This window comes from Syngnathoides biaculeatus, chromosome 16 (assembly GCF_019802595.1).
Source record: "Syngnathoides biaculeatus isolate LvHL_M chromosome 16, ASM1980259v1, whole genome shotgun sequence".
Lineage (NCBI taxonomy): Eukaryota > Metazoa > Chordata > Actinopteri > Syngnathiformes > Syngnathidae > Syngnathoides > Syngnathoides biaculeatus.
In genome coordinates, this window is record NC_084655.1 from 2,805,205 (window position 1) to 2,827,279 (window position 22,075).

Genomic DNA, 22,075 nt, shown 5'->3' on the forward strand with positions numbered 1-22,075 from the left:
TTTAATACCCCTTTAAAAGTCCACTTCCAATCCATGTATTAGTCGTAAGCTGGACAAAGACACCAGTCCAGCCCATACAATCAGTAAGACTCAAACTTCTAACATGGCCAAGACCAAAGAGTTGTCCAAAGACACCAGAGACAAAATTGTACAACTCCATACGGCTGGAAAGCGCTAGGGAGAAATTGCCAAGCTGCTTGGTGAAAAAAGGTCCACCGTTGGAGCAATCGAAAATGGAAGAAGCTAAACATGACGGTCAATCTCAATCGGAGTGGAGCCCCATGCAAGATATCCCCTCATGGGGTCTCAATGATCCTCAGAAAGGTGTGGAATCAGCCCAGGACTACACGACAAGACTTGGTCAATGACCTGTAAGACCTGAGACCACTGTTTCCAAAGTGACTGTTGGTAATACACTAAGAATTTAATTGAAATCATGCATGGCACGGAAGATTCCCCTGCTTAAACTAGGACACGTCTAGCCCCGTCTGAAGTTTGCCAATGACTATTTGGATAATACAGAGGCGTCATGGAACAAAGTTTTGTGGTCAGATGAGACCAAAATGGAACTTTTTGGTCATCATTCCACTCACCGTGTTTGGAGGAAGAGGAAGAACACCACCTCTACTGTGAAGAATGGGGATGGTAGCATCATGCTTTGGGGGTGTTTTCTGCACATGGGACAGGACGAATGCACTTTATTAAGGAGAGGATGACTGTGGCCATGTATTTTGAGATTTTGGGGAACAACCTCTTTCCCTCAGTCAGAGCATTGAAGATGGATCGTGGCTAGGTCATTCAACATGACAATGCACATAGACAGGCAAACCAAGGAGTGGCTCCGTAAGAAGCATATCAAGGTTCTGGCGTGGCCTAGCCAGTCTTCACACCTAAACCCAATCGAAAATGTTTGGAGGGAGCTGAAACTCCGTGTTTCTCAGCGACAACCCAGAAACCTGTCTGATCTAGAGAAGATCTGTGTGGAGGAGTGGTACAAAATCCCTCTCCCTGTGTGCAAACCTGGTGCACAACTACAGGAAACGTTTGACCTCTGTACTTGCAAACAAAGGCTACTGTACCAAATATTAACATTAGTTTTCTCAGGTGTTCAAATACTTATTTGCAGCTTTATCACACACATAAATTGTTTGAAGAAATCATACATTGTGATTTCTGGATTTTTCTTTTCAGATTATCTCCCTCACAGTGGACATGCACCTGCGATGAAAATATCAGACCCCTCTATGATTTCTAAGTGGGAGAACTTGCAAAATCACAGGGTATTCAAATACTCATTTTCTTCACTGTACTTCGCCCGGCATGGGTCCTTCTGAGTACGCTACATACACAAGACTTATAAAAGAGTTAGGAAATAGAACAATTATGGGCCAGTAAATTTGAATATTTAATTGAGTTCCTCGTCCTCTTTGTCTGTCTATCGTGGAGTCTGTTGTTAGTTAGAAGTTATCCGCATATCATCTAAATATAGCTCAAAACGATTGCGTAACATGGCTCCATTCACTGCACTTGATTCTGAGATGTTCTCTTCTTCGAAAAGAGCTTCAGTCTCAGAAGTGGCGTCAGACAAATCCAAAAATCTCTCTTGTTCATCTCCCATTACAGATGGAACAGCATGTTTGCAATGCCAACTGTCCCAGTGTGACATTGGCAAATGACGTTCAGGCAATATGGCCGCCACTAGGATGTCGAGTAAGACTTCCGCAACTTTGCGCATTCCTGACACGCTCTCCGCTCATTTTTTTTTCGTATAGACATTGAAGTGTGTCAGGTTCACCAATCAGACATTCATGAAACAGGACAAAAAAAGGAATCAAAGACACCAGTTCAAGACTCGCGAGGAGAGAGGAGAGGAACTGTCTCGTACAATTCACCACTGCACTCTCTGATTATCCTCTCCTTGGCACCTATATTTATTTATTTTTGAGATGCCCCTTATTAATATGGATGTTACAAGAAGGAGACGACAAGTAAAACAGTTTGAAACAAGGTGTAAATGTTTGTTCATGTGCGTGTGCATGTGTGGAAGATTGCTGAATACATGTGTGGTCATCATTTCTTTAACAGGCAGCAGTTCCAACATTTCTGATGATGTTTTTGTTCTTGCTATCTCCTGCTAGGAGGCTGCCACATTATCTAGGGCAGAGCAAAGCATTTCTTTATTGGAAGCAAATGAATGATAATTATGATCACAATTATTCCTACATTTCCCCCCTGTTTATCCTACATTTGCTACCACATTTTCTAGAGCAGAGCAAAGCATTCTTCATTGCAGGCAGAGACAGTAACTGAATTGGAGCAGAGGAAAGCATTTCTTCATTGTAGGCAGAAACAGTAACTGAATTGGAGCAGAGCAAAGCATTTCTTCATTGCAGGCAGAAACAGTAACTGAATTAGAGCAGAGCAAAGCATTTTTTCATTGCAGGCAGAAACAGTAACTGAATTCTAGCAGAGCAAAGCATTTCTTCATTGCAGGCAGAAACAGAAACTGAATTGGAGCAGAGCAAAGCATTTCTTCATTGCAGGCAGAAACAGTAACTGAATTGGAGCAGAGCAAAGCATTTCTTCATTGCAGTCAGAAGCAGTTACTTACTATTACTATACTATTTAGAATTATTTCTACCTTAACCTCCTGTTTATCCTACATTTGCTCAAATCCTTAAATCATCTAATTGATCACCCTTTCGGCTTACACTCCAAGGAAAATGTAGCACTAATTACTTGTAATCTTCTTGATCAGAGAACAGATCTGGAAGAGAAGTCATAACATCATCATCCTGGTCAACAATATCACTGTCATTACTCTGTTGTGCCAAGAGTGGATATATTTCTGCCAATTTTGAATTTGTCGGGGCAATAGCAGTGGTTATAAGTGGGTTAAGTGATGATGGAATACAACAACATCCACACAATGCAAGAATAGCTGCAAACACCGAAAGAAACTAGGACAGAGAACACCAAATTTTTAGATTTGCCAAACTTTTTTTTTTTTCTCCCCACCACTCAGACCTGGCTGATGTGTTTACACCAGAGTGCTCCTTCATCTTGTGGTTCAGGGTGTGGAGGCCTTGAATGGCCCTTGTGCGTGACCCATCAGGTGCTGTGATATTTGGAGTAAACAACACTGGTCACTGAACATTGAGCAGTCGCCACCCTTCTTGGCCAGGAGCATGTCGACCACTATGTGGTGCTGGAACGTCATGATTGAGGTTGCAGCTGGTTATTCCCTCATGGCAATAAAGCCTGCTTCCGTGTAATTACCTAGTTTCTGTACATTGTAATGTATGTAGTTGATTCTGTCAACGTTTTTATTCAGAGTTATCCATAACAAGATGAATTCCCATCCTGCAGCAATCTCGTTAACCAACTTATACTCATCTGGTATTCCGTTGGGATCCCATTTGCATCAATGTATCCAGATCTCCGTCTTTCCAAGAGGACCTTCGCCTTCGGGAGAACCCAGGGGGAGGTCCAAAGATAGATGCGCCCAATTGTATATCCTCTGCTTTGGATGCAAACACAGTCACAGATAAGAGCAGTGATACCAGTGTACACGTTTCTGCTGCATTTATCAGTGTGTCATTCAACTTTTGACCAACACACCACCACAACAAATCGCTGCATGGGAGCAGTGGGGCAGTTTGCAGATGGATATCATGACACCATGTTTTGTTGAGACTTCCCACCTTAAAATCTGTCCCTGTAAAGCTAACACAGGAGAAATTAGCCAATGCAACATGAGTAGAAAATATCAGTTTATCATTTACTGCCTTAGTTGTTGGATAAACACTTTTCCATTTCTGACAAGTGGTGTTAGGAGTTGTTTTAGTCATTACCTCCAGGGTACATTGTGTTGGGATTTCTGTTGGAATGACACGCATTAGTGGCCCAGGGCCCAAGCATGTGATGTAACTATAGTTTACCTTGTTAGCTGCATTCTACATTAATAACAACCAGTTTTGTTTGGTATTTGTAAAAAAGATAATCATAATAATGAAAAAATGTTCCTCAGGCTTTTTCGGTTAAAATATTCCCTCCATAGTATACGTACTCTTTTGTATGGCATTCGGGTTTAAGGTAGCATTAAATTGGCAAATGGTGAGAAGAAAGTGGGTGTTTCATTTAGCATAAGCCCAAAGATGGAATCCCCAGCAATTAGACTCTGCCAAGGAATGGAAAAAGTGCTGAACTGATTCACTGGGAGGCATACACGGAGTCCTCCTCTCATGCCTCATGAATCCCGTATAGTTGTTTACCAAAGTTATTTGAAATGAGGTTGCGCCTCTTTATCTTATGGTAGGCATAGTTGACTGAGTATAATTATTGGTTCTGTTGTTATGTATTTTTGTCAGCTTTACAGGTGTCCAAAAGTAGCATATGAACAAAAATATCATTACGGCTGTCAATGTTGCAGCCCAACATGCTATCATGTTATTTAGCCATTTTGAAGTCATGTCGACCAAGTCACCCCGAAATGAGTCAAGTGTCTTTTAAATCTTCACCAGCCTTCAGGTATTTTCAGATACTATAAATCTGCACCCACCGTTATTTGAAATGAGGTTGCGCCTCTTTATCTTATGTGTGGTAGGCATAGTTGACTGAGTATAATTATTGGTTCTGTTGTTATGTATTTTTGTCAGCTTTACAGGTGTCCAAAAGTAGCATATGAACAAAAATATCATTACGGCTGTCAATGTTGCAGCCCAACATGCAATCATGTTATTTAGCCATTTTGAAGTCATGTCGACCAAGTCACCCCGAAATGAGTCAAGTGTCTTTTAAATCTTCACCAGCCTTCAGGTATTTTCAGATACTATAAATCTGCACCCACCGTATGCTGGTCTTTGCTCACCTTTCCTCTTGGGTGACTCAGCTGAGATGACCTTTTACAGTGTGTAAGGTGTATCCACGTGTTCCTTTCTACTATTTTATCCATGTCATTCAGCTCTTGCTCAGTCTATGCCAGTGTTCGGATAATGATGCATGTAAAGTAGATGTTAATTCATAAACAGATATAGGATGAATAAACAAATGGCAGTAACAAGGTTATTAAAGCACAGTAACTTGTTACATTTTTTTTGATGGTTTAGTGCAGGGATGTCGAACTCATTTCTCTTGAGGGCCACGTTGTAGTTCGGGTTTCCCTCAGAGGGACATTTCAAGTGAAGACAGCGTGAGATCGATTCCCGCTAAGTGATGGTGTTGACATCTGCACTGCGACTGGCTGGCGACCAGTTCGGGGTGTAGTCTGCCGCTGCCCGAAGTTAACTGGGATTGGCTCCAGCTCTCTCTCCGAATAAATGCAGAAGGGTTGCATCAGAAAAGGCATACGGCGTAAAAAAAATCAAAAAGAGAGTTACTGCCGCACCACCATGACAATTGCACAAAAATGGCTTTACACATCAATGCTGATAAAATTCCCAATTTGTTTCTAGTCCAATCAAATTGATGCATGTGAAATTTCCAAGTGACACGCCATTAGAAAACAGTTAATGGATACACAGAATCCCCCAACTTTTTCATTTATTAATTTTTTTTGCATTCATTATCAATTAATAGCATTGGTATTATCTCTGGATCTGTGCAAACAACACAATCTTTTGGACACGTTTTTTGTATGTAGTTATCCAATTTGTTTTGTTTTTAGTTTGTTTTGTCTATTTTTTTTTTTTTTTTGGGTGGGACCTTGAGTGGTTCCCACAGGTACCACTCGAACCGAAAAATGAAAATAACGGGTAGCGTTTTCATCCAACACCCAACAGCAAAATTTAACTGTTTAGTCACCATTATGACAGCAGTCTCACTTCAATGTGTAACCGGACTACAGCGACCTTGGCAGTGGGAATGAGAACAGCTATCTTACAAGTGGCCAATAAAAACAAATTAGTTTTGTTTGTTAACAATGGTTTCAAAAGCAATAACTTTCCTACAATCAACAAATGAACTCAAGTACCCCTTTTTGCAATTTTTTAAGATGTTTGGGGTTGTTAATAACTCCTGAAAGGGACCCACTTGTGTGTTTTATTTCCCTTCATCATTCGTCTATCTCTCATTGTGTGGAAAATATTGGTAATTTGTATGGTCTCCCAAACAGTGTTTTGAATGGAATGAGACCCTTACGTGCTTGTAATGTATGTATAGTTAGACTAAATCTATCATTGTGTCCAAATTGCCCCTAGGTGTGATTGTGAGTGTGGCTGTTTGTGTCATGATCCTGCCGCTTCAGCACGAGCTGTGCGGCTGCGCTGATTGGGAGGCACACACCTGTGCCTCATGCGGCCTGATCATCCCCCGTATATATAGGACCCGGTGACGACTGGTCTGCCGCCAGTTCGTTGCGCTTTATGTCCCGTTCCAGCACTCTCGTATTCCTGACTGAACCTGTGTGTACCGACCTCCGTCCGTTCTCTGACCAACCTTGTAAGCCTGACTCCTTGACACTTCCGTGTCTTACGCTCCGCCAGCGAGGTATGAATATGTCCCGAACACGACCCATCTGGCTCCTCATATTCTTCTGGACTCTGACTTTTCGGAATATGAGGAGGACCGTGATTTGTATGACCAGCTGGCGGAGTACGACTCCGATTATTCTGACTATGAATCTGCTCGTCCGATCTTTCATCCCAGTCAGTTTGTTTCACCTCCCCGCGTTTCCAGCACCCGAACGTCTTCACCCGGTAGTTTTAAGTACACCAATCCGTATGAGGGAACTCGCTTGGCCATCTACCCGGGACCTCCGCGTGGTGGCCAGAGGAGACGCCCCGGCCGGGCGCTCCCTGGTGTCTCTCGCTGCGCGGCAACGAAGACACCGTCCTCCCACTCCTCGCCGGCAACGGCGAGACCCGCAGACCCGCACCTGGTGGCGAATCTTCCAGCCCAGAGGGAGGAGGAGTTGCCAAATCCCGAGGCGTTCTACCGTGAAATGCGGGCAGAGATAGAGCGGCAGAGCGCCGAATTGGCGGCTCTCACGGCCTAGGTCCGGCAAGGATTGGCGATCCAGCCGAGCTTCGCTGACGTCGCAACGGCGACGGACTCACTGGTGACTCAGGTTCACGTTGCCGTGGAAACCGAGCCGCCCCCTTGCCAAGTGCACGCCACAGTGGGAACAGACTCGCCACCTCGCCAAGTGCACGTAACTGTGGAGACTGACCCGCCTCCTCGCCATTCCCACGTCGAGGTTTTGGCGGTTCCGAGCAGAGCTCACGCGGCAGTTGGAACTGACCCGCTCCCGAGACACGCCCACGTGTCAGTTTCGACTGACTCCCCGCCTACTCAGGTTCACGTTGCCCTGGAAACGGATTCGCCACCGCGCCACGCCCACGTTGCAGTTTCAACGGATGCACTGCAAGCTCACGTGGCAGTGGGGACCGACCCGATGCCGCCTCACGCTGCTGTCCAGGAGGTGGCGACGTCTCCACAGCCGTTTCTCGTCTGTGCTCTGGAGTGGCAGTGGCGACCGGCCTGCGGACGCTCCACACTCCTGCTCTGTCGGCGACCGGCCCGCGGCCGCTCCCCGTTCCTGCTATGTCGGCGACCGGCCCGCGGCTGCTCCCCGTTCCTGCTCTGTCGGCGACAGGCACGCCCTCACGTTCCTATCCAGGAGGTGGCGACAGTTCCCCAGCCGCCTCACGCTCCCGTCCAGGAGGAGGTGGAGTTGATGATGCTGCTGCCGCCTTCTCACGTTCCTGTCCAGGAGGCGGCAACGGGGTCGCTGCCTTCTCACGTTCCTGTCCAGGAGGGGGCGGTACTGGCGCCGCCTTCTCATGTTCCTGTCCAGAGGGGGCGGTACTGGCGCCGCCTTCTCACGTTGCTGTCCAGGAGGGGGCGGTACTGGCGCCGCCTTCTCAAGTTGCTGTCCAGGAGGGGGCGGTACTGGCGCCGCCTTCTCAAGTTGCTGTCCAGGAGGGGGGGGTACTGGGGCCGCTTTCTCAAGTTGCTGTCCAGGAGGGGGCGGTACTGGCGCCGCCTTCTCAAGTTGCTGTCCAGGAGGGGGCGGTACTGGCGCCGCCTTCTCAAGTTGCTGTCCAGGAGGGGGCGGTACTGGCGCCGCCTTCTCTCGTTCCTGTCCAGGAGGGGGCGGTACTGGCGCCGCCTTCTCTCGTTCCTGTCCAGGAGGGGGCGGTACTGGCGCCGCCTTCTCTCGTTCCTGTCCAGGAGGGGGTGGTAGTGGCGCCGCCGCCTTCTCACGTCCCTGTCCAGCAGGCGCTGGGGAGTTCTGTGGAGCCACCCAGGAGCTGGAGAGACTTCGGGGTGGCTGTCATGGCTCTGGTCCTGCTCTCCATCATCTTCTTCACTCCTGAGTTCGCCCAGCCGCTTCAGGACCTGGCCTCATTGGCGACCAATCCCTGGTCGTCTTGCAACGACGGCGTGGGAGGTTCTCGTCTGGAGCAGTGGCCTGCCTCGTTCTGGTTCCTGCCTCGCCGTTTGGTTCCTCACAGAGGTCGTCCGCCTGAATCGCCCCGTGGGGACCCTGGTGCTTGGCGTCCAGGTCGTCCTCCTGACCTGTCCGCCCGGACGCCTCGTGTTTGGTGGCCTGGATGGCCACCAGTCTGGGGTTCGGGGGGGGCATTCCCTCCTCCGGACCCCCTTCCGCCCACCCCTGCCTGTGTTAATTAGTGTCTGTTTTTTTTCGTTTAGGCACGTCTGGGAGCCGTGCCTTTGAGGGGGGGGCGGTACTGTCATGATCCTGCCGCTTCAGCACGAGCTGTGCAGCTGCGCTGATTGGGAGGCACACACCTGTGCCTCATGCGGCCTGATCATCCCCCGTATATATAGGACCCGGTGACGACTGGTCCGCCGCCAGTTTGTTGAGCTTTATGTCCCGTTCCAGCACTCTCGTATTCCTGACTGAACCTGTGTGTACCGACCTCCGTCCGTTCTCTGACCAACCTTGTAAGCCTGACTCCTTGACACTTCTGCCTGCGTTGTTTCCCCGTGCACCGGACTGCCTGCTCGATCCCCGAACTCTGCATACAATAAACGTGTCTCTTCTTGAACTACCTTGCGTCTTCCGAGTTCCTGCATTTGGGTCCTACATCTCGTTCCGATGGGACGTGACAGTTTGTCTCCATGTGACCTGCAATTGGCTGGCAACCAGGTCAGGGTGTACCTTGCCTCCTGCCCGTTGACAGCTGGGATAGGCTCCAGCCCTCCCCGCGACCCTTGTGAGGATAAGCAGCTAAGAAAATGGATGGAGGGATGAACGGATGTGTATCTTGAGGACACTGACCACATTTTGGATGCACATTTCCTTGTGGATTATGTCGCACACAGATCAAACAAGCCCTACAAAAAAAGTGTTTTGCACACTCGTTAAATCCATGGATCATGTAATGCCTTTGTACCAGGGCTACCATTCCCCCTGTTGAGACCTGAGACCTTCCATGGCTCAAGATTGCCGCCCACTTAAAAAATGTTCTTGGTAGAATTTTGTTTTTGTATCTGTGCTGACATAATTCCCATTTTGTAATGTAGTACCTTATTTTTTCCACTTTTAGTTCTGCTGGTAAGCTTTGTTGTTGCATTTTGTTTAACAGATCATCTCAAAGTATGTCTTCATTGGTTACATGGTCAGCTAATATCATAAAGGTTTTGGCTGTTGCTTCTTTTGCTGTTTTATCTGTAAATCCATTTCCTAATGATTTTTTGTCTCTATTTGATGTGTGTACTGCACATTTGCATATGGCTATTTCTTTTTGTAATTGAACTGCTATGAGCAAATTTTATAGTAGCTCTCCATGTGTCACTGTGATCCCTGTAGTTGTCGCTATTCCTCTATTTTTCCAGTATTGTCTGTGTAGCTTGTGATACCACCGTGAATACAGCAGCATCTGGTCTCAGATTGTTTAAGACTGTCCAATAATATATTGTCTGTACAGTTCAGTCGTCCCAATCCAAATCTGGTTCTTTTTCTGTCCAATCAGGAACATTTCGTACTACCAAAACAAATTGTCCCAAAATCTTCCACTTCTGTTGTAATGACGTGTGTGGTGGTGTCCATTCCTTGTGTAGTGGATTTAGTTTGTCAGTCAGTCTTGTTCCTGTTACCACGACTGATTTACCATCTGAGTACATATAATCATGATTTTGTCTGGTGTGGGCTGTTATAAGTTTATCTTATACTACATTGTCACATGCAATGAGTCACTTCCTACGTCATTTTGTGGTTGTTCAATCACGTCTTGAGCTGTTTGCAGCAAGAAATCTCCTCTTCTTGTGGGAGTTTTTTTTGGAATATGTAAGGTGTAATAATAGAGCGCTGGATTCCTATTTTGATATTTAACTGTCCTCCCAGTAATTACTTTTTTTTCTTTTTACTTCTATTTTCCTGCCAGAGAGGGAATTAAGCGCAGTCCGAGTTTCAGCAAGCCATCTCTTCCCAAAAAACGTATGGGACAAATTAAAAAGTTTCATTTTGGGAGCATTTCTGCTCTCTTCCTCATCTGCAGCCACAATTATTATATGTTTCGCATAAAGCTCCATAAATTTCTCCTTCCTCTGTCAGAAAGGTGTCAACTTTCTTTTTCTTATTTTGTAGCACTCTTTCTGCATTTAGTGCTTGGTTAACGTAATGTTACAGGCTGCCAGTCGGTTTGTCAACCCAATGTTTTTCAGATTATTTGAATTTGGATGAAGAGCATTTTTTTCAATTGCCCTTGATACACACTCCCTGGAGTGTGATCTTCAGGAATGCCTCTGTTTGCTTTAAAACATGCAGTCATTCCAATTATATATTCTTCAAATGGTTCTTTGTTATTTTATTTTGCTCTTCCAATGGCAGAACAATTTGGTTTTTTTCCCTAAATCTACCAGAGGTGCGCGATATTAACCCTCAAACTCCCTACTGCTGTGAGAAAGTACTTTGCTGTCATCCAAATTTATTGTACTTTCACACCATTTAAGTGGTAAGATTTTCCCAAGTCTTGCATTCCCTGGACGAATTATGTGACATCAACTTTATGAGATGTGATACATTTTATGGCCGTTTTCACATCATCTTGAGTCCAGCCTTTTTTCTTTTTTTTTGCGTGTGTGTGTGTGTTTCTCTTATTTTATCCTGCAGGTTAACTATATATATTTTTTGTGTGTATGTTGAGCTGGCCAGCAAAGTCATATTGTGTTATCCACAAATTTAGATGTTTTGTTTTAGTAGGACATTTGCTTTCTACAAACTTCTAGTCCTTACACATCATTATTATTATTTTTTTTTTCAGATGTTGCGTTTCAACTATTTTGCTATTTATCAACTATTTTGCTATTTGTTTTTCCCCTGTTGGAGTCAGTGGTTCACCTAGGGTGACTATACTGACTTCCCCCTGAACAGGGTGACAATTACGTTCCGTTTGAGGTAATTCTCAAGCTTCTACCACAAGTGGCGGAGAATTCTTACCTCTGCATCGTCCAACAGTTGTCACTCAATTTCCTGTTCAAATGAGGTAGCGAACCTCCACTCACACTTACACATGCACACGTTTCACGGAGCTCACGTAGAGAACACACCTTGCCTTTTTCTCAGTTTTATAGACTAATTAGTCGACTCGATAGTGACTAGTATTCTCGAGGTTTGGTTCTGCTGCAGTCACCCAGACGCGCATTCACTCATTCCTCATGAGTGTCGGAGTTTCCTACTCACCAGAGATGTTTTCACTTTCGCTTCTCGTCAACCCTCAGCCTCCAGGCGCAAAGTCGAGGCCCAGTCCCGGAAAGGGTCTCAAGTGCCCTGGCCATGGTCTTTGCCTGGACGTTGACTCGGCCCCTGGAAACCTCAGGTATCTTGAGATCTGGCTCGAAGGACCAAGTAAATGTCAGGTTCACCAATCAGACATTCATTAAACAGGAGAAAAAAAGGAAGCAAAGACACCAGTTCAAGTCTCGCGAGGAGAGAGGAGAGGAACTGCCTCGTACAATTCACCACTGCACTCTCTGATTATCCTCTCCTCAGCACCTCTATTTTTTTAGTTTTAAGACGCCCCTTATTTACATGGATGTTACAAAAAGGAGACAACAAGCAAAACAATTTGAAACAAGGTGTACATGTTTGTTATGTGCGTGTGCATGTGTGGAAGATTGCTGAATACATGTGTGGTCATCATTTCTTTAACAGGCAGCAGTTCTATCAGTTCTGATGATTAGATGTTTTTGTTCTTGCTATCTCCTGCTAGGAGGCTGCCACGTTATCTAGGGCAGAGCAAAGCATTTCTTTATTTGAAGCAAATGTATGATAATGATGATCACAATTATTCCTACAAAGTGGATATTATATGTCGTTTTCATAACATCTATTTTAAAATGTATATTTGGGTATCAATGGCACTTTCAAAAAAATATGTATGCTGTGCATGCAATACAACTATGTTGCGTTTATTTAGAAAAGCATTACATTTGTATTAAGTGACGTGGGGATGCACATGCGAGCAGTGAGTCGTGAGTGCAGGGAAACACGAAAAGGGATGGTAGCGAAGATTTCAGCTCACAGCTAATCGTTCTCACAATTGCCAAAGCACCAGCAAAACTATCTGAATAACAGTCATCTTGTTGTGTCCAAACAAAGAGTTGCTGCTGACTATCTTGGACTCTGGATAGCGGCTCTTAACATACTTTCTTCCTGCTCTTCCCTGCAGGATATTTTGATCCAATGGTGTGTGTATGACGTGTGTCTCTGCATTGTAGTCGGGAGTGTGCTGAGGCTATCTCAGCTGAGCGAGAGGCTAAGTGCACCCTGAACTGGTCACAGGCCAATAGCAGAATTTCAATACTACATACATTCGAAGCTGTCGCCTTTTGCCGTAGATGTGCCATAGGTCTGACAGAAGAATTTAAGGAGGTTGGACTGTGTCAGGGATTAGCTTTGAGCCCCTTTGTGTTTGCTGTGGTCATGGATAGGCTGACAGATGAGGTCAGAATGGAATCCGCTAGGTCCATGATGTTTGCAGATGATATTGTGATATGCAGTGAAAGCAGGGAGCAGGTGGAGGACCAATTAGAAAGATGAGGCATGCAGTGAAAAAGAGAGGAATGAAGATTAGCCAAAGTAAATCAGAATATATCTGCATGAATGAAAGAGGTGGAGGAGGAAGTGTGAGACTACAGGGAGAAGACACAGTGAGGGTGGACAACTTCAAATACTTGGGGTCAACAATCCAGAGCAATGGTGTGTGTGGTAAAGAAGTGAAGAAACGGGTTCAAGCAGGTTGGAACAGCTGGCGGAAGGTGTCTGGTGTGTTATGTGACAGAAGAGTCTCTGGTTGGATGAAGGGCAAAGTTTACAAAACTGTGGTGAGGCCGGCCATGATGTACGGATTAGAGACGGTGGCACTGATGAATCAACAGGAAGCAGAACTGGAGGTGGCAGAAATGAAGATGCTGAAGTTCTCGCTCAGAGTGAGCAGGTTGGATAGGATTAGAAATTAGCTAATTTGAGGCACAGCCAAAGTTGGATGTTTTGTAGACAAGTTTGAGAGAGCAGACTTCGATGGTTTGGACATGTTCAGAGCCGAGAGAGTGAGTATTTTGGTAGAACGGTGCTGAGGATGAAGCTGCCAGGCAAAAGAGCGAGAGGAAGACCAAAGTGAAGATTTATGGATGTAGTGAGGGAAGACATAAGGACAGTAAATGGAAAAAGATGACACGCTGTGTCGACCCCTAATGGGACAAGCCGAAAGGAAAAGAAGAAGTGTATAATGTGATTAGCGGCTATGCCCCACAAGTAGGATGTGACCTTGAGTTGAAAGAGAAAGTTTGGAAGGAACTAGACGAAGTTGTCCTGAGCATCCCAGAGAGAGAGAGAGTTGTGATTGGTGCAGATTTCAATGGACATGTTGGTGAAAGAAACAGGGGTGATGATGAAGTAATGGGTAAGTACGGCGTTCAGCAAAGGAACTTTGAGGGTCAGATGGTGGTGGACTTCGCAAAAAGGATGGAATTGGCAGTGGTTAACACTTATTTCCAGAAGAGAGTGGAATATAGAATGACATACAAGAGCGGAGGTAGGAGCACGCAGGTGGATTATATTTTGTGCAGACGATGTAATCTGAAGGAGGTTACTGAATGTAAGGTTGTGGTGGGAGAGATTGCAGCTCGACAGCATAGGATGGTGGTGTGTTGGATGACTCTGGTAGTGGGTAGGAAGATTAAGAAGACAAAGGTGGAGCAGAGAATCAGGAGGAGGAAGTTAAGGAAGGAAGAATGCTGTGCGGCTTTTCAGAAAGACGTGAGACAGGCTCTCAATGGACAGGTAGAGCTCCTGGAAGACTGGAATACTCCTGCCAAGATACTCAGAAAGGCAGGCAGGAGAGTACTTGGGGTGCCTTTTGGTAGGAAAGAGGAGAAGGAGACTTGGTGGTGGAACCACAAAATACAGGGAGTCATACAAGGAAAGAGATTAATGAAGAAGTGCGCCATGGAGAGGACGGAGGAGAGGCAGAAGGAATACATTAAGATGCGACGTCAGGCAAAAGTTGAGGCTAAACAAGAGGCATATGATGACATGTACACTAGGTTGGATACAAAAGAGGGAGAAAAGGATCTCTACAGGTTGGCCAGACAGAGGAATGGAGATGGGAAGGATGTGCACCAAGTAAAGGTGATTAAGGACAGCGATGGAAATATGTTGACTGGTGCCAGTAGTGTGCTAAGTAGATGGAAAGAATACTTTGAGAAGTTGATGAATGAATAAAATGAGAGAGAAGGAAGAGTAAAAATGGCAGGTGTGAAGGACCTGGAAGTGGCAATGATTTGTGAGAGGGAAGTTAGAAAGGTACTCCAAAGGAAGAAAAATCGAAAGGAAGTTGGTCCTGATGACATAGCGGTGGATGTATGGAAGGAATTTGGAGAGCTGGCTGTGGAGTTTTTGACCAACTTATTCAACAGAATACTAGCGGGCGAAAAGATGCCTGAAGACTGGAGGAAAAGTGTACTAGTTCTCATTTTAATAACAAGGGTGATGTTCAGAGCTGTGGGAATTATAGAGGAATAAAGTTGATGAGCCACACAATGAAGTTATGGCAAAGAGTAGTGGAGGGTAGACTCAGGACAGAAGTAAGTATCTGCGAGCAACGGTACGGTTTCATGCCTCGAAAGAGTACCACAGATGCATTATTTGCCTTGAGGATGCTCGTGGAAAAGTACGTAGAAGGTCAGAAGGAGCTAGATTGTATCTTTATGCATCTAGAGAAAGCTTATGACAGAGTACCAAGAGAAGAACTATGGTAGTGCATGCGTAAGTCTGGTGTGGCGGAGAAATATGTTAGAATAGTTCAGGACATGTATGATTGCAACAGAACAATGGTGAGGTTCGCTGTAGGTGTGACAGTAAAATTTAAGGTGGAGGTGGGACTGGATCAGGGATCAGCTCTGAGCCGCTTCCTGTTTGCAGTGGTAATGGATAGGCTGACAGATGAGGTTAGACTGGAATCCCCTTGGACCATGATGTTCGCAGATGATATTGTGATATGCACTGAAACCAGGGAGCAGGTGGAGGAACAATTAAAAAGATGGAGACACGCACTGGAAAGGACAAAAATGAAGATTAGCCGAAGTAAAACAGAATATATGTGCGTGAATGAGAGGGGTGGAGGGGGAAGGGTGAGGCTCCAGGGAGAAGAGATGGCGAGGGTGGACAACTTCAAATATTTAGGGTCAACAATCCAGAGCAATGGAGAGTGTGGTAAGGAAGTGAAAAAACGGGTTCAAGCAGGTTGGAACAGCTGGCGGAAGGTGTCTGGTGTGTTATGTGACAGAAGAGTCTCTGCTCGGATGAAGCCCAAAGTCTATAAAACAGTGGTGAGGCCGGCCATTATGTATGGATTAGAGACGGTGGCATTCTCGGAGTGAGCAGGTTGGATAGGATTCGAAATGAGCTCATTAGCGGGTCAGCCAAAGTTAGATGCTTTGGAGACAAGGTTCAAGAGACCAGACATCGATGGTTTGGACATGTCCAGAAACGAGACCGTGAGTACATTGGTAGAACGTTGCTAAAGATGGAGCTGCCAGGCAAAAGAGTGAGAGGAAGACCAAAGAGAAGGTTGATGGATGTTGTGAGGGAAGAAATTAGGGCACTTGGTGTTCGAGAGGAAGATGCAGGAGATAGGCTTGGTGACCCCTCATGCGACAAGCCGAAAGGACAAGAAGAGTAGTTGTCATCACAATACCTATTTTAAAATGTATTATTTGGTGTCAGGTGCTCTTTAAAAACAGGAGTATATTTGTATAAATGAACTAAAATTGTAGTGATTGGCAGAACAGTACCATTGGCCAGAGGAGCTCCCCTGATAGGCTGGCTCTGGCCTGCTGGCCATACTTTTTGACACCCATGACAAAGCCAAAGACCTATCTTAAAATAATTTAATAATAATTACTTTTATTTTACTTTTACTTTTATTTATTTATTTTCTAGTTTTTCTGATTTGTGTTTTTTTTATTCCGTAATGATTAGAACTCTTCTTTTTTTTTCATCAATTGAGCTAGTTGTTTGGTATTGGCATTATAAGTGAGAGTTACTTGCTCAAGCAGCTCCTTTCGTTGTCCGTTGGTTCTTACACATTGGAATTAAGTCTTTAAAAAATACATTCTTTGATTTTTTTTGTTTTACTTTCAGAAATATGCATTTTTATTATTCAAAGTTTGTACTTAATTTCTCTCTCTTTCCTCATTTTTCTCTTTGCTGTTTTGGTGTGATATATTTGTTTTTTTTTGTTGTTGTTGTTTTTTTTTTTTTTCACAGCGTGTGTACATCTTGTACTCTGTGTGAGCCTTGCAGTTTCTCTCATGATCCTAGTCACAATTTGGTGAGGGCCAGAACGCCTCTCTCCATACCAGAACATGGATCACCTGCCCCGGACCACAGCAGGTACAATAAAAGACCCCAGTGTTACTATCATTACAGAAATATTGCTAAGTCAGTCACATTTTTAAAATACAGTAAGTACATAAAGTATTCAGACCCCTTTAAAGTTTTCACTTTGTTATACTGTAGCCATTTGCTAAAATAATTCAAGTTCATTTTCCCCCACATTTAGTGACTGGGAAAAAAACAATGGTAATTTTTGAAAATTTAAAAGAAAAGAAGAAAAGAAATACCGAATTACCACACAGCAATAAGTATTCAAACGCATTGCTGTGACATTCATATTTCTCTCGGGTGCTGTCCATTTCTTATGATCATCCGTGCAATGCTTCTACACCTCAATTGGAGTCCAGCTATGTGTTGTTATATATATTGGACTTGATTGGGGATGTCACACATCTGTGTATAAAAGACCTTAAAGCTCACAGTGCATATGAGAACAAATGAAAATTATGAGATCCAAGAAAATGCCTGAAGAGCTCAGAGACAGAATTGTGCCATTGCGCAACTCTTGCCAAGGTTAAAACAACAAATAAATCTGCTGGACTTAAGGTTACTAAGAGCATAGTGGCCTCCATAATCCTTTTAAAAAAAAGACTGCCCATCTGGCCAAACTGAGCAATTGAAGGAGAAGACCCTTGGTGAGAGAGGTAAAGAAGAACCCAAAGATCACTGTGGCTGAACTCCAGAGATCCAGTTAGGAGATAGGAGAATGTTCTAGAAACTCAACCATCACTGCAGCCCTCCACCAGTCAGGGTTTCATGATGGCAGGGTGGGCCGATGGAAGTCTCTCGTCAGTGCAAGACACATTAAGGCTCACGTGGAATTTCCTAAAAAAAAAAAAAAAAAAAAAAAAAAAACAAGAAAAAAACCTGAAGAACTCCATGATGGTGAGAAATAAAATTCTTTGGTCTGATGAGACAGAGATAGAACCTTTTGACCTAAATTCCAAGTGTTCTGTGTGGAGAAAACCAGGGACTGTTCATTACCTGTCTAATACAGTCCTAACAGTGAAGCATGGTGGTGGCAGCATCATGCTGTGGGTTATTTTTTTTTCAGCTGCAGCAACAGGACTACTGGATGCAATTGAAGGAAAGATGAATGTGGCCAAGTAAAGGGATATCCTGGAAAACCTTCGGCAGAGTGCTCAGGACCTCAGACTAAGCTGGAGCTTCACCTCCGGCACGGTGGGTGACTGGATAGAGCGTCTGCCTCACAGTTCTGAGGACCGGACTTCAAATGAAATTAGGTCTCTCCTGTGTGGAGTTTGCACGTTCTTTCTGTGCCTGCATGGGTTTTTTACAGGTGACCCGGTTTCTTCCCACATCCCAAAAGCACGCATTCATTGGAGATTCTTAATTCCCCTTAGGTGTGATTGTAGTGCGTAGTGGTGTTTGTTTCTATTTACCCTGTGATTGGCTGGCAACTAGTTCAGGCTGTACCCCACAACCTTCCCAAAGATAGCTAGAATAGCCTCTCGCACTCCTGGTACCCTTGTGAGGATTAGTGGCTCAGATGATGGATGGATGGATGGATGGATGGATGGATGGATGGATGGATGGATGGATGGATGGATGGATGGATGGATGGATGGATGGGTGGATGGATGGATGGATTGATTGATTCAGAACCCAGCTAGAGCTATGACTTAAATGCAATTGAGCATCTCTGGAGAGACCTGAAAATGGCTGTCCACCAATATTCACTATCCAACCTGACCAAACTGGAGAGGATCTGCAAGGAGTGTTACCAAATTCAGGTGTAAAAAAAAAATTGTCATTATTCCCAAAAGAGACTCTTGGCTGTGTTAGCTCAAAAGGGTGCTACTACTAAATATTGAGCAATGGATCTGAATACTTATGGCTGAGTGATAGTTCAGGGTTTCTTTCTTCATAAATCTGCAAAAATGTCAGCAATTCAGTTTTTTTTCTTTCAATATAGGTTGCTGTGCTTCCGCTAACGAGGAAAAAAAATCAACTTAATTTTAGCAAATGGCTGCAATATAAAGGGTTATAATTTAAGGTGGTCTGAATACTTTCCCTACCCACTTCTACCTCTTGAAAATTTACTGTTGCTCTCTTTCCATGTTATCTCGCAGGTTTCCTGTCTTTGAGGTTGTCAAAATTAGCTAAAAGGAGGTTTTCTATATTGTACACATTTCCCATTATTTATAGGTATAACAATATGGCTTTTCAGGTTCTACAGACGAGGTGACCGTAGCTTCCGGAAAGCTGAAAAGCAGCGTCTCAAAGCAGAAAAGCGCCTGTTGAAGGCTGAAGTGAAAGAAATCCGTAAACAGTTAAGGATGGAGAGACGTGGCATACAGTGGAGCTCCTCACAGAGAGATGGAAGTTCTTCTCCTGTGCTTCTTCAGCCTCGAGCCACCCAGCACAACAGCCCAGAGTAGGTTACTAAAGATATGTACCATATCATAGTATGTTGGAAAAAGTCAAATTTATTACTGTTCGCAACACCCCAAAAGATGATGAATTGGTATTAAGTATTAATGTGAGAATCTATTTATTCGGTCAGAGTAGGGCTCTTTAATATGGGTTTAAAATAAAATCCCCAATTATTTTGTTTCAAAAATTCATTATAAAAAGGAAATGACAAAGGTGTTATTCAAACCAAGTATTGCTCTTCTGTGTTTGTGTGTGTGTTTTTTTAACCATTCTGGGAATTGTTTTATTTGTCCTGAGACTGAACATGCCTTGAAACATTTTAATTGCAACACGTTTTTCTCAAGTATCAGCTTATGTCAACCACTCCGGAAATAATAAAAATACTTTTTTCAGATACAGGTAACGTGAAAATAAGTGGTTCCTGTCAGAAAATTGGCATTTTTTTTTTTCAAAACATGGCAGCATGTGGACAAATAGTTAGCACGTCTGCCTCAAAGTTCTAAAGTCCGGGGTTCAAATCTGGCTTTAATGTGGTGTTTTCTCGAGGGCCGTATAGGTATGGGAAGGTGACCCGGAAAAATATTTCCGGCTTGTAACTGCATGCGTTGAGTCAAGTTTCTGACTCGGCTGTAATAAAAGGTGACATGCTGCATTTTTATGCAAATTTGTAGAATCCACATATTAAATTAATTGGCTTTGTATTGTAAAAATGGTTATTTAAAATATTTGGAGCAACTTGATTGAACATACTTTAACCTGGAGCTAAAATACGTATGAACTGTAAAGTTATAAAAGCGTTTAATTTTTTTGTTAAGGAGACCAAAGCGTCCCTGTCCGCTGATGGTTCCAACCATGACGGCGACATTTCTAGATGAAAACCTTCCCGATGGCACCCGTCTGCGTCCTGGAACCAAGTTCATCAAGTATTGGAAGATGAGGAACGCAGGAACAATGAGTTGGAGTGCTGATACAAAGGTAAAAAAAATACTCTAATTAAACTGAAACCATTTTCTTGCTCTTTGATGTACATAATTCTTTGGATGTTTAATTTGAATAAGGATATATTTTATTATCCTGTTCCCTAACACTTAACCCCAGAGCTCTTCAGTGCCAGTCCTATACTGGATAAATGTGAGGGTTGCATCTGGAATGCCATTACGCAAGTAATTTGATACATCAATCCTAATGAGGACATGTGACATTGGGCTTGCAAAAAAAAAGTGAATCTGTAAGAATATGGTAATCATAAACTGTGAACACATCAATGCAGCCCTATGGGGGCACAAACCAGTGCAATCTGTAGGCCGGTCCCAAGCCCGGATAAATGCAGAGGGTTGCGTCAGGAAGGGCATCCAGCGTAAAAACTGTGCCAAACAAATATGAGCGTTCATCTAAAGAATCCCATACCGGATCGGTCGTGGCCCGGGTTAACAACGCCCGCCCCCGGCACTGCTAACCTGCAGGGCGTCGGTGGAAATTCAGCTACTGTGGGTCGAAGACAAAGAAGAGGAGGAAACCGGATCCGTCGTCAGAAGAAAAAGAGGAATGCACAGAGCCTACAACTGAGTGTAGGGACTTTGAATGTTGGGAGTATGACAGGAAAAGATCAGGAGTTGGTTGACATGATTAGGAGAAAGGTTGATATACTGTGCATCCAAGAGAGCAGGTGGAAAGGTAGTAAGGCTAGAAGTTTTGGAGCAGGGTTTAAATTATTCTACCAGAGAGTAGATGGGAAGAGAAATGGAGTAGGGGTTATTTTAAAGGAAGAGCTGGCTAAGAATGTCTTGGAGGTGAAAAGAGTATCAGATCGAGTGATGAGACTAAAATTTGAAATTGAGGGTGTTATGTATAATGTGGTTAGCGGCGATGCACCACAGGTAGGATGTGACCTAGAGTTGAAAGAGAAATTCTGGAAGGAACTAGATGAAGTAGTTCTGAGCATCCCAGACAGCGAGAGAGTTTTGATTGGTGCAGATTGTAATGGACATATTGGTAAAGGAAACTGGTGATGGGTAAGTACGGCATCCAGGAAAGGAACTTTGAAGGGCAGATGGTGGTGGACTTTGCAAAAAGGATGGAGGTGGGTGTAGTGAACACTTATTTCCAGAAGAGGGAGGAACATATAGTGACCTACAAGAGCGGAGGTAGAACCACGCAGGTAGATTATATTTTGTGCAGACGATGTAATCTGAAGGAGGTTACTGACTGTAAAGTAGTGGTAGGGGAGAGTGTAGCTCGACAGCATAGGATGGTAGTATGTAGGATGATTCTGGTGGTGGGTAGGAAGATTAAGAAGACAAAGGTAGAGCAGAGAACCATGTGGTGGAAGCTGAGAAAGGAAGAATGTTGTGCGGCCTTCCGGAAAGAGGTGAGACAGGCTCTCGATGGACAACCGAAGCTCCCGGAAGACTGGACGACGACAGCCAAGGTGATCAGAGAGACAGGCAGGAGAGTACTTGGTGTGTCATCTGGTAGGAAAGGGGAGAAGGAGACTTGGTGGTGGAACCCCATAATACAGGGAGTCATACAAGGAAAGAGATTAGCGAAGAAGAAGTGGGATACTGAGAGGACTGAGGAGAGGCGAAAGGAGTACATCGAGATGCGACGTAGGGCAAAGGTAGAGGTGGCAAAGGCTAAAGAAGAGGCATATGAAGACATGTACACCAGGTTGGACACGAAAGAAGGAGAAAAGGATCTCTACAGGTTGGCCAGACAGAGGGATAGAGATGGGAAGGATGTGCAGAAGGTTAGGGTGATTAAGGATAGAGATGGAAATGTGTTGACTGGTGCCGGTAGTGTGCTAAATAGATG

General features: G+C 44.3%; 1 protein-coding gene across 3 annotated transcripts in view; it reads left to right on the forward strand.

Annotated features, from left to right (window-relative positions):
* nbr1b (NBR1 autophagy cargo receptor b) overlaps nucleotides 1–22,075 on the forward strand; it is a 118,792-nt gene that overhangs the window by 23,801 nt on the left and 72,916 nt on the right. For all 3 annotated transcript variants that reach the window (XR_009798703.1, XM_061845259.1, XM_061845260.1), the window contains exons 8-10: nucleotides 16,739–16,864; nucleotides 19,059–19,265; nucleotides 20,080–20,239. Coding sequence is in view for 2 of the 3 variants with exons in the window: in XM_061845259.1 (XP_061701243.1) it covers nucleotides 16,739–16,864; nucleotides 19,059–19,265; nucleotides 20,080–20,239 (493 nt within the window). In the remaining variant the exon portion in view is untranslated. The remainder of the gene's footprint in view (nucleotides 1–16,738; nucleotides 16,865–19,058; nucleotides 19,266–20,079; nucleotides 20,240–22,075) is intronic.